Source organism: Macaca mulatta, chromosome 2 (assembly GCF_049350105.2).
Source record: "Macaca mulatta isolate MMU2019108-1 chromosome 2, T2T-MMU8v2.0, whole genome shotgun sequence".
Taxonomy (NCBI): Eukaryota; Metazoa; Chordata; class Mammalia; order Primates; family Cercopithecidae; genus Macaca; species Macaca mulatta.
In genome coordinates this window covers 140,031,539-140,046,012 of record NC_133407.1, presented here as the reverse complement: position 1 = coordinate 140,046,012, position 14,474 = coordinate 140,031,539, and the positions used below count along the sequence as shown (strand labels likewise).

The 14,474-nt window shown below is 38.2% G+C and overlaps 1 protein-coding gene across 1 annotated transcript in view; it reads right to left on the bottom strand.

Moving 5' to 3' along the window:
* Window positions 1-14,474, bottom strand: part of CNTN6 (contactin 6) — a 307,019-nt gene that overhangs the window by 114,719 nt on the left and 177,826 nt on the right. Inside the window, exon 5 of the mRNA XM_028844371.2 lies at window positions 6,047-6,142. Within this exon, the coding sequence (XP_028700204.1) occupies window positions 6,047-6,142 (96 nt within the window). The remainder of the gene's footprint in view (window positions 1-6,046; window positions 6,143-14,474) is intronic.

Sequence of the window (14,474 nt, the reverse complement as noted above, 5' to 3'; positions counted from 1 at the left end):
TCAGTGTACAAGTTCAATAATATGGTTATTATCGTTACTATTATTATTATACCAACAGGGACTATTGGGCCTGTCTGCCTTTTACACATTCAAAGGGCCTCAGAGTAACATGTCCACTGCCATTTTGACCTACCCACTAAGACAAAAGCACTTTCATTTACTCCAGAAACAGCAAACGCACCAACTGGAGGAAGAGCATATTAAATTTTAGCGCTTTTTTCTCTACATAATTTTCCTCTTTATTCTATAACACAATTTTGAGCCTTTGCTAGGAATGACTTTTAATTTAAGTGGAATTGTCAACGTCTTTATTGATGCAAATACAAACAGCGGGCTCAGACAGTAGTGCTATCTTCCTGCTACAGACATAGATGATCCAAACTTCTGGCATTAATTCAATTGTTCTACCAACCTGAAAGTTGGATCTGAGGAGGGAATGGAACATTTCCTCTAAATCAAATTTTAAACTTATAATTTTTATGAGCTCAGGATTTAGAGTTTCTTTTTTGTTTGTTCGTTTGTTTTTTGAGACGAAGTCTCACTCTTGTCCCCCAGGCTGGAGTGCAATGGCGTGATCCTGGCTCACTGCAACCTCCACCTCCTGGGGTCAAGTGATTCTCCTGCCTCAGCCCCCCGAGTGCTTGGGATTACAGGCACACGCCACCACACCTGGCTAATTTTTGTATTTTTAGGAGAGATGGAGTTTCACCATGTTGGCCAGGCTGGTCTCGAACTCCTGACCTCAGGTGATCTTCCCGCCTTGGCCTCCCAAAGTGCTGGGATTACAGGTGTGAGCCACTGTGCCCAGCTGAGAGTTTCATATCCATCGAATAAAGGGAAAGAGTGTTCTTTACTTTGGATAAAGTGAAACTATTACTACATAGTGAAGGAGGTTTTAATTATTGTAGACAATATGTATCGTTGCTTCATTCTGTCATTTTTAAATAAAATTTCCTATGAGGCTGGACTAACTCACTGGGCCCATGAAAGTTTATTGACTACTTGTTTTCATATTCCTCCTTCAGTTTTGGTTTCAAGGGCGTTATGTCTATTCCAAAATTTAAAGGAAATTCTGCCTTCAGCTCTGTTGCAAATAGTTTGTGCAGACTTTTTGTGACGAGTGACTGAAACTTAACAAAAGCTCACTTTTGAGGTGAGTGAGAATCCATGGTGGAAAGACCTTTCTGCATACAGCTCAAAGTTCAGCCAAAGGCACAGTGGCATCCTATGCCCCATAAATAAATAAAATAAATATAAAATAAGTTTTGTCGGCTGGGCGCAGTGGCTCACACCCATAATCCCAGCACTTTGGGAGGCCGAGGCAGGCGGATCACATGAGGCCAGGAGTTGGAGACCCACTCCGTCTCACTAAAAAAACATAAAAAATTAGCCAGGTGTGATGGCATGCACCTGTAGTCCCAGCTACACAGGAGGCTGAGGCAGGAGAATCACTTGAACCTGGGAGGCGGAGGTTGCAGTGAGCCAAGATGGTATCACTGCACTCCAGCCGGGGCAACAGGGCGAGACTCCCTCTCAAAAAAAAGAAAAAATAAAATAAAAGAGTTGTGTGTTGCCTCTTTCTGTTGCATGAACCAAGGGATGACCTTGGAACCCTGCAGGGACATAGTGGAAGAAATAAAATATTTTTGTTTGGCCAACTACTAAATTTCGTTCTGCCAAGCACTGAGAAGCTAAAGGAGTATTGAATTTTTCTGAGATAGGTGTCCAAATGGAGAAGAATTATAACAGATAATCAAGGGAATTGTTGGAGATTGTTGGGAAGATGTAGGAAGTCATAGCCTACCAGTGAGAGCGTTTAGGAGGAACGAAGGAGATGTCTAACAGGAATCTCAGTGAAGTTTTGTAATCAGATGTGCCTTGTAGTCCTCTCTGTGCTGTCATTACAAAATTTCGTGAAACCTACATTTCTCGGAAATATTTTACAGATAAGATTTTTTGGAAAGATGGGAACAAGGGCTGAGTCTGGTCCAAAGGACAGAGATTCAGTTACAATCACAAAACCCATCTCTGATTAGGGAATAGGATTAAAAGAGAAATATACTCTTCCACTCAGATTACAGAGAATGGTGCCTATTCTGCTTCCACATTTTGAAATGATAAAATAGAGTGTCTTGAACTGTGTCCTGGCATTATTGCCTAGGTTCTTTTTCTTTTTCACTATGATGCCTTCTCTGCTAAAATAACCTTTCCGTGTAAAACCCTTTCTTTCTAGAGGAGCAGCACATTTGCGTTTATGCTTCAAAACTGGGTAGAAAGCATTCACAGAAGGCCTATGCAGGAGTCAGGTCTCTGTTTGTTTATGCAGAAGAAAGGACAGCTCTATAAAAGTACCTGTTTATTTGGTTTATGTTGATTACTCTGTTTCATGGGGTTGTGGCCAATCATTTACATGGAAAAGCCCACTAGACACTTTTCTGTTTTGTGGAGCCATTCTTTGCTGGGTAAATTTATAAAATTTAGCCACGTTGGTACGTTTTCTTACTGTTCTATAAAGTTATACGCGTGTGTGTGTGTGTGTGTATACACACACACACACACACATATCACACTAAAATATATTTGACAAGCCTGCCTTGTTAAAAAAATTTTTTTCTATAATTTATGTGAATACACTAAAAAGAAAGCATAAAGAATTCAGGATATTCTGGTAATATCAAGTTTAACGTGATTTCTCCCTTGTTGCGGAACTCCCTGTGAGACTCATTCTTGCTGACTGTTTATGTTGAAAAAGACAACAGAATTAAATTATCAAAAATTTGATGTAAAAATTTCAGTCTTGGCTGGGCTCGGTGGCTTACGCCTGTAATCCCAGCACGTTGGGAGGCCGAGGCAGGCAGATCATGAGGTCAGAAGTGAAACCCCATCTCTACTAAAAATCCAAAAAAAAAATAGTTGTTCGTGGTGGCACACGCCTGTAGTTCCAGCTACTTCGGAAGCTGAGGCAGGAGAATCGCTTGAACCTGGGAAGCGGAGGTAGTGGTGAGCGGAGTTCGGGCCACTGCACTCCAGCTTAGGCAACAGAAGAAGATTCCATATCAAAAAAATAATTAAATAAAAATTTAAAAAAATCAGCCGTTATGACCTTCTATCTCTGGGGATTCTGTGGCACTTTTCTTTATGAGAAGCTTTTTTAATATTTACACATGAGATTTAAAAAATAATTTGGCCATGCCAACATTTACTTTACAGTGCTCTGTTAACTCCGTCCGCCCCCATTAATATATTTCTAGGACATTGCTCTGTGAGAGCCATGTGTGGTAGGAAATATAGAGCCTTTAGGGAGATTGGAAACAGAAGAAATAATATTTGAGAAGCATATTGTAGGGCAAAATTCCAAGATGACCTTCAACGACCCATGCCTTTGTATAATTCTCTTCATTTGAGTGTGAGTGTGACTTGTAACAGGATGAGAGATCACGCCCATGATTAGATAAGATTAGATAGCACAGGTTGATTTAAAGAAACTGACTTCAGCTTTTGTAGGCATGGTCTATATCAGGTGAGCCCTTACAAGAGATGGGGCTCTTCCTGACTAAAGAGATTTGAAGTGTTCAAGGGACTTAATGTGAGAGAGATTCTCTGTTCCTGGGTTTGACAATGGACAAATGCTCATGGCCAAAAATTCATCTGCCTCTACAAGTTGAGAGTGTACCTTAACAGCCAGTCATCAAGGAAACAGGGACCTTAACTGCAAGAAACAGGATTCAGCCAACAAATATGCTTGGAATTATGATGAGATGCTACTTGTAACATAAATTAAATCTGGGACCAGGCGCGATGGCTCATGCCTATAATCCCAGCACTTTGGGAGGCCGAGGTGGGCAGATCACCTGAGGTTAGGAGTTTGAGACCAGCCTGGCCAACATGGCAAAACCCCATCTCTACTGAAAATACAAAAATTAGCTGGCTATGGCGGTGCAAAACTGTAATCCCAGCTACTCGGGAGGCTGAGGTAGGAGAATTGCCTGAACCCAGGAGGCAGAGTTTGCAGTGAGCCAAGATCGAGCCACTGCACTCCAGCCTGGGAGGCAGAGCAAGACGCCATCTCAAAAAAAAAAAAAAAAAAAAAAAAAAATTGGTATTAGACAATTTGCCATTACTCCCATGCAGCAAGATTATTCAGTTACAAAGGTCTTAATTTAAGGCAGTTTTTGTATATCTATGACTTAATTTTATGGCATTGATCCCACGGGCACTACTATAATGAGAACCTCACATGCTTTAAAAGATCAACATATCCTTTAATGTTGATAGGTGACAAGGTAACAAGGACAAGCGTCTCCTGTCTGGCTGCCTTTTAATTTTAAAAAATTTTTTACATATGGAACTGATTCATTTACAAATATTTTACATTTCTTTTGTTCGCGATTAAACAAAGTTGAAAACAATCTTCAATAGTGTAAAGAATATTTGAATAATATCATAAGAGCATAAAATGACATAGACTGACAAGACAAACTGATATGATTTTGCATATTTTGTCATCTTGTGTTATGGTGCTGGAAAACAATTTTCTATACGGTTAAAAAATAAGTACCAAAAGAGCCTGAGCAATTTTTGTGTGTTCTGAAACAATATTATTTTATCTCAATATAGCATTAAAAGCATTGCAACTCTTCCCTATCATTTCAGGTGAATATAATGCTGTAATACTCTGTAATAATACTGAATAAGATATTGTTAACTTTGAATTAGTTTTCTTTTCTTTTGGTCATGGCAATTCATGAGGGTGTGTAAAAATAATAATAGAAAAATGCTTTCAAGTTTCTCAAGGCTCATAAATAATATTTGGCTTAACATTAAAAGTAAATTGCTTAAATTTTATTTTTAAACACCTGTCCTATGCATTTTAAAAGTTCTCCCATTCCAGAGTGGAAATCAACTATAACAAGGGCAGTGATAGTTAAGAGCTGAGGGTCTGGGAGCCAGACTTCCTGGATTCTAATACTGGCTTCATTGCCTGTCAGCTGTGTGACCTTAAACCAGTTAATTAACATCTTTCTACTTCTCTATAGTGTACTGAGCCTGTAAAACAATAATTATACTCATATATCTCTTAAAAGTTTTTGTGAAAATTTAAGACTCTAAGACATGTTAAAGTCCTTGGGTCTGTGCTGTGTAAGTCCTTGCTGTTATTAAGCTTTCTATAATATAATCAGTGTGATATTGGTTTGTAACAAATGACCCCATGGATGTTTTCACACTACCTCCTTCATGTTCACTGTGGGTTGAGAATCATGACTAAATTTACCAAATCATGGAAATTTGAGAAAATTCATTCCCAAGGGGATGCGAATCAGTAAGTAGTTTCTATCCCTGACAACGGGCCAATCCACTGACCAATCCAGAGTCTTCCAAAGTAGAGGCTGGCATTTATTGCTTGACTTTTACCGTTGCCAGGAGACATTCGGATTTGGTCCTATACAGAATTTGCTTCCAGTTAATGGGGTCTATCCTTCCAATAATTAATGTGACATTGCCAAGAGGAGTGTTGGTTGGAATTTGCTTCTCCATAGAGCCCCAAAATAAAAATGTAGTAACAATCTTAACTTCCTTTGCTTACTAAAGTACTAGTTATTACACTACTCAATTTACACTTATTAGCTCCTTTAACATTTACAGCAAAACTAAACAAACAAACAAACCAGTTAATGTCTCTATTTTATAGATGAGAAAACCAAGCCTCAAAGTGGGTTAAAGAAATTGCCCCATTGTCATGAAGTTTGCCTGTCACAGCACCAAATTACAGCCGCGGTCAGTTTCTCTACAAAGCCCTGGCACTCACACTACGTACAATGCCATGCTGTATCTCTTTAAAGACATATTTGCTGCGTGGCTGCTTGAACAAATATTTTAAAAAGAAAATATTTGGATATAGAACTATTTGTTTGCAGTAAATGCACTTGACGAGATTCACAGTTTCTTTGATTTGATAAAAGGTGATCATTGACTCTAAGACCTGATGTGCTCACCTCACTCTCCAAGTGACGGCATTAATGATGTGACCCAAATCACCCCATCATACCTCCAAAATGTGGCGGTGGGCCACAGAGAAGCACCACACCTTGACCTTCTCGGACAGATACTGTGCTTCTTGTTTTAGTTTCAAAGTCTTCAATATCTTGGAAAACAAAAAAAAAGCGGATTTATAATTAGTTACTTTGCAGAAGAAATATTTTAAAGAAGAATCTCAAGAATATTTTTATTATGAAGGGGAATTAATCTCATACTTTGCTGACCAGAAGAGTTAGTTGACAATCAATTTAACTGCACTTATTATTATCTTGCAAAATCTTGTGTTTCTTTCTTTCTTTTTAATTAAACACAGTATGTGATAAAGACAATACTCTATCTGTTTGCTTTTATTCTTCCAGACAGTGTAGCCTAGCAGGAAATCTGTTAAGCCCAACACATATTTACTTTGTCTGTCCAAGGAAGGTGTGATTTTAAAAAGGTATATCACAAGTTTGCTGCAGTCTTCCAGCATCTTAGATTAATGGTTGCCATTTTAAAGTGTGGTTGGCATCTATGTGAATTTAGGATGTAATGGTGTGAGGGAAAGCGTTCTATGTGACAGAACCAATGAGTCAGAAAGTATATTTTCAATTTTCTCTTGATTTACTCCTTTACAAAGCAGTCTCATGATCTTATTTGGAATGTGATGATTTCCTACATAACAGAATCACAGAAATTCAGAGTTGAAAGAGTGCTTACTAGCTACCTTGTTAAGCCATCTGAGGCATAAATCTTTCCACCTTTCTGAAGAATGGTCACCCATTCTCCTAAATTGTTAAGTTCTTTGAGCCTCAGTTTCTTTACCTGTAAAATCCTTTCATTCATTCAATTAGTTATTTAATGAATTAACCTCCTAGTCCGGGTGTGGTGGCTCACTCCTGTAATCCCAGCACTTTGGGAGGCTGAGGCAAGCAAATTACTTGTGGCCAGGAGTTTGAGACCAGGTTGGCCAATATGACAAAACCCCATCTCTACTAAAATTACAAAAATTAGCCAGGCATGGTAGCACACGCCTGTAATCCCAGCTGTGTCAGGAGGCTGAGGCATGAGAATTGCTTGAACCCAGGAGGCGGAGGTTGCAATGAGCCGAGATTGTGCCACTGTACTCCAGCCTGAACGACAGAGCTAGAACTGGTCTCAAAAAGAGGAAAAAAAAAAAAAAAAAAAGGGACATACTGAAAGACAGAAGTTGTATTAAAGGGAGAAGGTTTATTTGTGAATAAAACAATAAAACAGGCAGGTATTTTACCCTTATAGTGTTTACTACCTAATAGGAAGACCAGAATATTGTTTTAAAAAGAAATACATACATCATTTACAAATTGTGGTTAGTGTCCTTGAGTGTAGACTGAAATTGTCTACCAAGATCTATTCTCCCGTCTCCCATAATAGTAGATTTGTTGATCAAACATGCTTGTCTAACCAGAGATCACATTTCCCAGGCTTCTTTGCGGCTAAATATGGCAAGAAAAAATGATGAATGAAGCTTTCACTTACTATGTTTGAGAGGAAATCTCCACAAATTTTGATGTTCCTGATCCACCTACCACCACACCCACCTAAATTGCCAAATTGCCAATGATATGGGAGGTCTTGAAAGCCACTTGTTGAACACAAAAGAGCCACCATTCACCTGGGTATTTGAGCGGACCTGAAGCAGAAACATAGCTAATCTGGAACATCAACTTCAGATCATTCTGTTACATATAAGTAAACTTCTATCTTGTTTTGAGGCATTTGTTTTTGGGGTCTCTGTCCCATCAGTTTAACTTTTTACCCTAAGATACCCTGTAAAAGAAAAGAAGAGAGCACTGATCTGACAGATGAGAGACAGCCATGCAATGATGGTAAGGTACAGGGAAAGCATTGCTTCCAGAATGAAAAAAAACAGTATTAAATTTCTGGATTAAAAAAATGTAGGGAAGTTTTGTGGTATTGAATAGAAGTCAGTGTTATTAGTGTATAATGGGTAAAGTTTCATAATGAAAGCGCAGTAGTAAGCAGGATATCGTGGGTTATGTATGTATAATACATTTGGCTTAAATTTAAAATACAAATAAAATGCATTGGAAATAATTTAATAATATAGCAGTGCACATCATTGAATCATACCTGGAACATGCATAGAATGTCATGTCATTGAAAATTAGAAAGAATACATCAAATCTAAATGGTTTGACTTGGAACATTCTTAATGTCATGTTCTTTAAAAAGTCACTAAATATTGATACATCATTATCCTATTATGGAAGAAAAACAGTAAAAAACTAATGTAAGTTTTTTACTAAATTGGCATAAAGTTACAGAATGGACTTTTAAAAAAATGCACGTTGGTTATCTTAGAGAAATGGCTGGGAGATGTGAAAGTAGAGATTACTCATCTTTACTTACATCTCTCTTTGTCTTTTAAAGTCTTCTAAAGATTACATATTGTAGTTTTTTTAGTTTTGTTTATTTTTTTTAACAACCTTACTGTGGTCTAATTGGAACAAATTATTGGTATTGTTTAGAGGAATTCGAGAATTTCATTTTGGATCTATTAAATTTGTTTTATCCATGAACTATCTAAGTGACAATATTACAAATACTATAAAACAGGGATCTCCAACCCCTAAACCATACAGCAGGAGGTGAGTGGCAGGCAAGCAAACAAAGCTTCATTTTATTTACATCCACTCCCCTTCACTCACATTACCTCCTGAGCTCTGCCTCCTGTTAGATCAGCAGTGGCATTAGATTCTCACAGGAACACAAACCCTATTGTGAACTGCGCATGTGAGGGATCTAGGTTGCACACTCCTTGTGATAATCTAATGCCTGATGATCTGTCACTGTCTCCCATCACCCCCAGATGGGACTGTCTAGTTGCAGGAAAACAAGCTTAGGGCTAAGAATTGGATTTATCAGCATATACACCACATTTGAAGTCATAGGTATGAATGTAAACCTGCTGGGGTGACTCTTAAACTTTTGGCATGAGCAAATTGGTGGACAATTGTCTAGGAGCTAAGCTTGAAAACCTCCATATTTAGAGGTAGAGGACCCACAGAGATGAGAGAGAGACAGTGTTTGTGTAAAAAGCTAGAGGTGGAATAATACATGAACATTAAAGATAAAACAATGTTGGTCATATGTGATCTTGCCAAGAAAAGCTTCAGTAGAGTCTGGGGAAGAAGCCAATATTAATTGAGAAGTAGATAGTAGATAGCAGATAAGGACATGGAGATCACAGTCATGAGAACTCTTTAGAGTTGGCTATGAATAAGAGGTGAGATTTAGGAAGAATACCAAAAGGTTTGGAGGGTGAGGCCACTATGCTGAAATAAATGATCAAGTAAAGAAAGAGACTGATTATTCAGGAAACAGATAAAATAAGGTCCTTGTAAAGCCTGAAGGGTGATAATCAGAACCCACATGGAAGGATTGGCCTTTGTAAGGAAAGAGAAATTAAAACAAAACTTATATGTGCTTATATAAGATGGACTGCAGAGTTTTTGCTGGGTTAGATGAGAAAGTTTTTGATGGTGGTTTGAAATTTTTCAATCAAACTGATGGGAGAGCATTGGGTGGTCATTTGGGAAGATAAAAGATGCAATAAACACACCTATTTTTAGCAGGGTTGTAATGGGGATTAAATAAAATAATGAATTTAAAGTATCTAGACTAAAGTCTGGAGTATTGGTAATTACCACTACTTGGTAATTATAACTACTTGGTAGTGGTAATTACCATGATTGTGGTATTCCAAGTGGTTAGGGCCAACCATGCATTTTCCTCCGACTGATACAAAGTTCACATAGACTAATCTAAAAATACAAGCTAAATATCACATTCTAGTTCCAAAAAAATTTTTGGAGGTAGATGATCTTATCTGAAACATTCACGGTTTATCTCTGCTAACTACATTACTTCCCATATCAGTGTTCTTTTTGTAAGCATTGCTTTTCAATCCATGTAAAGTATGAGTTCAATAAGATAGATTCAGCAGATCTGATACGTAAATTGAGAAAGTCTTATATTTTCTATACTTTTAATAACAAAAGTATTTGACTAAGATAAACTCTACTGATCCTCAACTACACCTGCTTCCCTTTCTCCACCTGCTCTCAATCAGTCGTCATTAGCTCTATACTAATTTAGAAGCTGGCATGCCTACCATGTTTCTCATAGAGGAATTTACATCAAATATACTTCCTTTCTTCTTTGGCCATGGAAAAACTAAATCAGCCTACATATGTTGGCACTGTTGATGTGAACTATTGCCTTGACTTGGGAGTCCTTTATGACTTTGGTTTGTATCAGTTTAAATGTGACTCCTGAATAAAAATCAGCCTAATAAACTTTATTTTAAAATGAAAAATTAATATATTGAAATCATTGTTTCTGTTTCTAGTAATAATCATCATAGGTGACAATTTTAAGGGTTTTTTTCTTACTGTTATTTTTGAAAGGTCCCATTAAATTGTGACTACATTGTAATGGTCACAAAAACAAACACTGTCACAAAGGAGTAATGAGAAATTGAATGCGTCTATGAAATTAACAAGCTTTTGATTGAATTCTCTCAATGTCACATTGTCAGTGCTCCACAGTCCTAGGAACATCAATCATCTTTTCAGTGTTAATCAGGAGTCATTATAACACACTGTTGATAAGAACACTGATACTTTAATATATTCTGTGTTCACTTCCACTTAAACAGCATCCGCTTGTGACATAATTTCTCTGTGCCTTTTATGATTACAATGGGATTTCTATTAGCTGACATGAAAGGAAATCAACGCCTCTCAAAAGTCACACAAGTCCTGTTAGCTATCAAAACAGTCATTCCAAAATGTTACTAGTTCACAGGTTTTAATTAATAATTCACATTTTAAAACTGTTTAATAGCACATAGATCATAGACAAGATATAATTCTGCCTTATTTAAACTATGTGTCATCTTATGTGAATATGCTTTGAACAAGGTCTATTGTACAGATCCAATCTGTATTTCAAATACCCTTCTGCTGGCTGGAAGCAAGATTTAATTCAGATCATTTTCTGAGGCAAGGGTGACTGAATTAGGTAGTCATACAAGCATCCAATGAATATTTTCTTTGCTCTGTAAGACCTTTAAGAACTCTAGATTTATTCTTCTACAAGGAGAGGCCAGAGAGAACCATCAGTTTCTATTTTTGTCTTATCCATTTTTGCTTAAAAGAAAATTGCTTAGAATGAGATCGTTCTCTGAGATGGTCTCAAATTCTATAATATTTGGAGATATTCTCATAGACCACAAAGGTGACCTGCCCAGCCTGCCCTTGCACACGGGATACAAATCCTGCAGTGATGGTTGCTATTAACGACCTCGATTGTTGAGGTTGCTCTCATTAAACCATTCTGATGGCCATGGCTTATCAGGTCCTGTGGTTTTATTGCTGGTTTTGGAGGAAGCATTTGGCAGGAGCATAAGCAAAAATGCAGTCACAAACAAGGCTCTGTTCCAGAGGCCAGCAGGAAGTGCCTGAGAATGGCCCATAAAATGAGCTTTAAAGAATTACTAGGCCATATGCTGTCTCTTGAAGCAACCAAGGGGCAAAGGAGGGACAAGGGCCACCAAAATGTACTTAAAATTAAGGTTTAGGCAATACAAGTATTGTAACATCTAATTGTAAAGAGAATATATCTTTGCAGCTGCCACATGTAAGAATGAATCTCAGCCTAATTAAAGCAAGAAAACTGTACATCTGCTGCCAAGGCCTGAGGATCACAATCAGAGGATGCGCTTGGCAGTGCCAACCCCTGACACAGAAGGAGGCCAGTGGTTTGCCAAGTCTCATAAGCTTTGAGGAAGGCTATGGGTACCCAGGGCCCATTGATCAAGACCAAGAAGACAGCACCTGAAAAGCTGGAGATCGGGAAAATATTCACCAGAAAAATGTGCATGCTTAGAGAAGGACATAGTACACTCAACTGAGTTGTTAAAAATCTGAATAATGATATCATTTTTTTCCCATTTACTCTGTATGAATTATTTCATTATAATGTTTTAAATTTTTTCTTTGTTCTTTCATTTTTTTTCATATATGGAGAATAGCTATTATATGTCAGATGCTCTGATAAGTACACTCATTGAATCCTCAGAATCACCTGTAATCCTCACAATCACCTGTACCATTGTCAAGTTCATTTAGTAAAGGAGGAAATTGAGGTCTGAGGTTCACAGATGATTGGCCATTGACCAAAGTTGACCCAGTTTCTATGAGTCCAGATAAGGTTGAAAAAGAGAGTCTGTGTATTAGTCCATTTTCATACTGCTATGAAGAAATACTTGAGATTAGATAATTCATAAAGAAAAAGAGTTTTAATGAACTCACAGTTCCACATGGCTCAGGAGGCCTTATAATCATGGTGGAAGGTGAAGGAGGAGCAAAGGCACGTCTTACACAGGGGCAGGCAAGACACTCTGCAGGGGAACTGCCCTTTATAAAACCATCAGATCTTGTGAGACTGATTCACTATCAGGAGAATAGCATGGGTAAAATCTGCCCCCATGATTCAATTACTTCCCACAGGGTCCCTCCCATGACACATGGGATTATGGCAGCTACAATTTAAGGTGGGATTTGGGTGGGAATACATCCAAACCATATCACTCTGGCTCCAGTGCTCACACTCAAACACTCAGCCTGCTGTCCTGCTCTCCAAATGTTACCTGGGGCCTCTTTGCCACTTATAATTTATAAAATTAACATAAACTAATACTTCATGTTCAAACAAACAATCAAAAACCTAGCACTTTTCCAAAGAGTTGTACAAATTTCTAGGGGAGAGGTAAAGGTGCTTTCTTTCCCCCCAAGAATTTGTAGTTTCTAGAAGTGGCTCTGTTTCTGATGTTCTGAATCCTCTGAATCCTTATTTGTACATCTCTTTATATTTCTTGATTTATCTCCACCCTTACATCTCTCCCTGTATCTGCATGTGAACATAGAATGTAGTCCCTTATTTTGACCGACACAGAGGTATGCACCCCCGCAGCACATACACAGAGGTGTGATGCACCACCACTACCAAATTTTGAGCCTGTGTCAGCCTTACTGATATATTCATATGCAGCTCGAACACCTTAGAATCAAATATTAGATATATGGTTCCTAAAGGTCCTTTAGTTACTCCTCTTACTTGCTTGTGTCTGCTGTCTCTCTTCTATAACTTCCCTACTGCAAGTTGCTCTTTCAGGAGCAGGGGGAAAAATGTCCCTCCGCTTTCATCTGCCAAGAAGTTCAGCTCTCTCTGCTCCTGCTGTCACACACAGAAATTGATTGATCTGTGTGAGTTCACACAGGTAATAAGTAAAGGAAATAAAATTTAATTCCAAATGCTGTGGCTCTAGACAAGGCGCCATGGCTCCAGCCTGCAATCCCAGCAATTTGGCACGCCAAGGTGGGCAGATCACACGAGACCAGGAGTTAGACACCAGCCCAGGCAACATGGTGAAACCCTGTCTCTACTAAAAACATAAAAATTAGACTAAAGTGGTGGCATGTACCTGTGGTTCCAGCTACTCAGGAGGCAGAGGTTGCAGTGAGCCAAAATCACACCACTGCACTCCACACTCTAGCCTGGGTGCCAGAGCCAGACTTTGTCTCAAAAAGCAAAAACAAACAAACAAAGACAAAGTAAAGAAACAAATATTGTGGCTCTAGAGGGCATCCGCTTAACCACCAGACCATATTGCCTCTCTATCTAGAACGTCACCCAGACAGACCTTTTCTCTCTTTCCACACCTCAGAAGCAATTTCAATTATTGGTCACTTCAAAGACATTAGATCTCATTTTAAACTCCATGATTTATTTTACCCTGTTTTCTGCTTTCCGCCAACCAAATACTATTTCCCCCCTTCGAGAATCCTTCTGAAGAAGTTTCAGCACTGAAAGCTTGTTCTGGAGTAAACAAGATTTTGGGGCACTTGGTCACCTTTGTGATGTGGTTCCCATGTTGAAGATACGTATTTTGTTTTGGCCTACAGCCAAACATTTTGCTGGGCAAGGAAATGTCGATACTCTGCCCAACGAAAGAGAAATGGTAAAAGACACCAAGAAAACAAATCTCTAATTCTGCACAAGTCTCACAGAACTCCCAGATACAATATACGCAACTTTCAGTATTAAAACACTCTTAAGAATCTCAAGACATTATAGTGAGGTTATTCTAAATTTGTATCTCTCCGTACTTCTCTTCTTTGAAGAGGACCAGTTATGAGTAATACCAAAATTGTTCATGTTGCTATTTCCTATTTCTTGAGTGGAATTCTTTTGGTTCTATACTAATTAATTTTCCCATGCCTTTATTAATTGACACAGAGAAATGTCTCTACTGAAACCAGTTTCATTTTCCACCATCATTTTCTGGATGCTACATACTCAGTCATGGTGTTCATGATATTATTATGTTT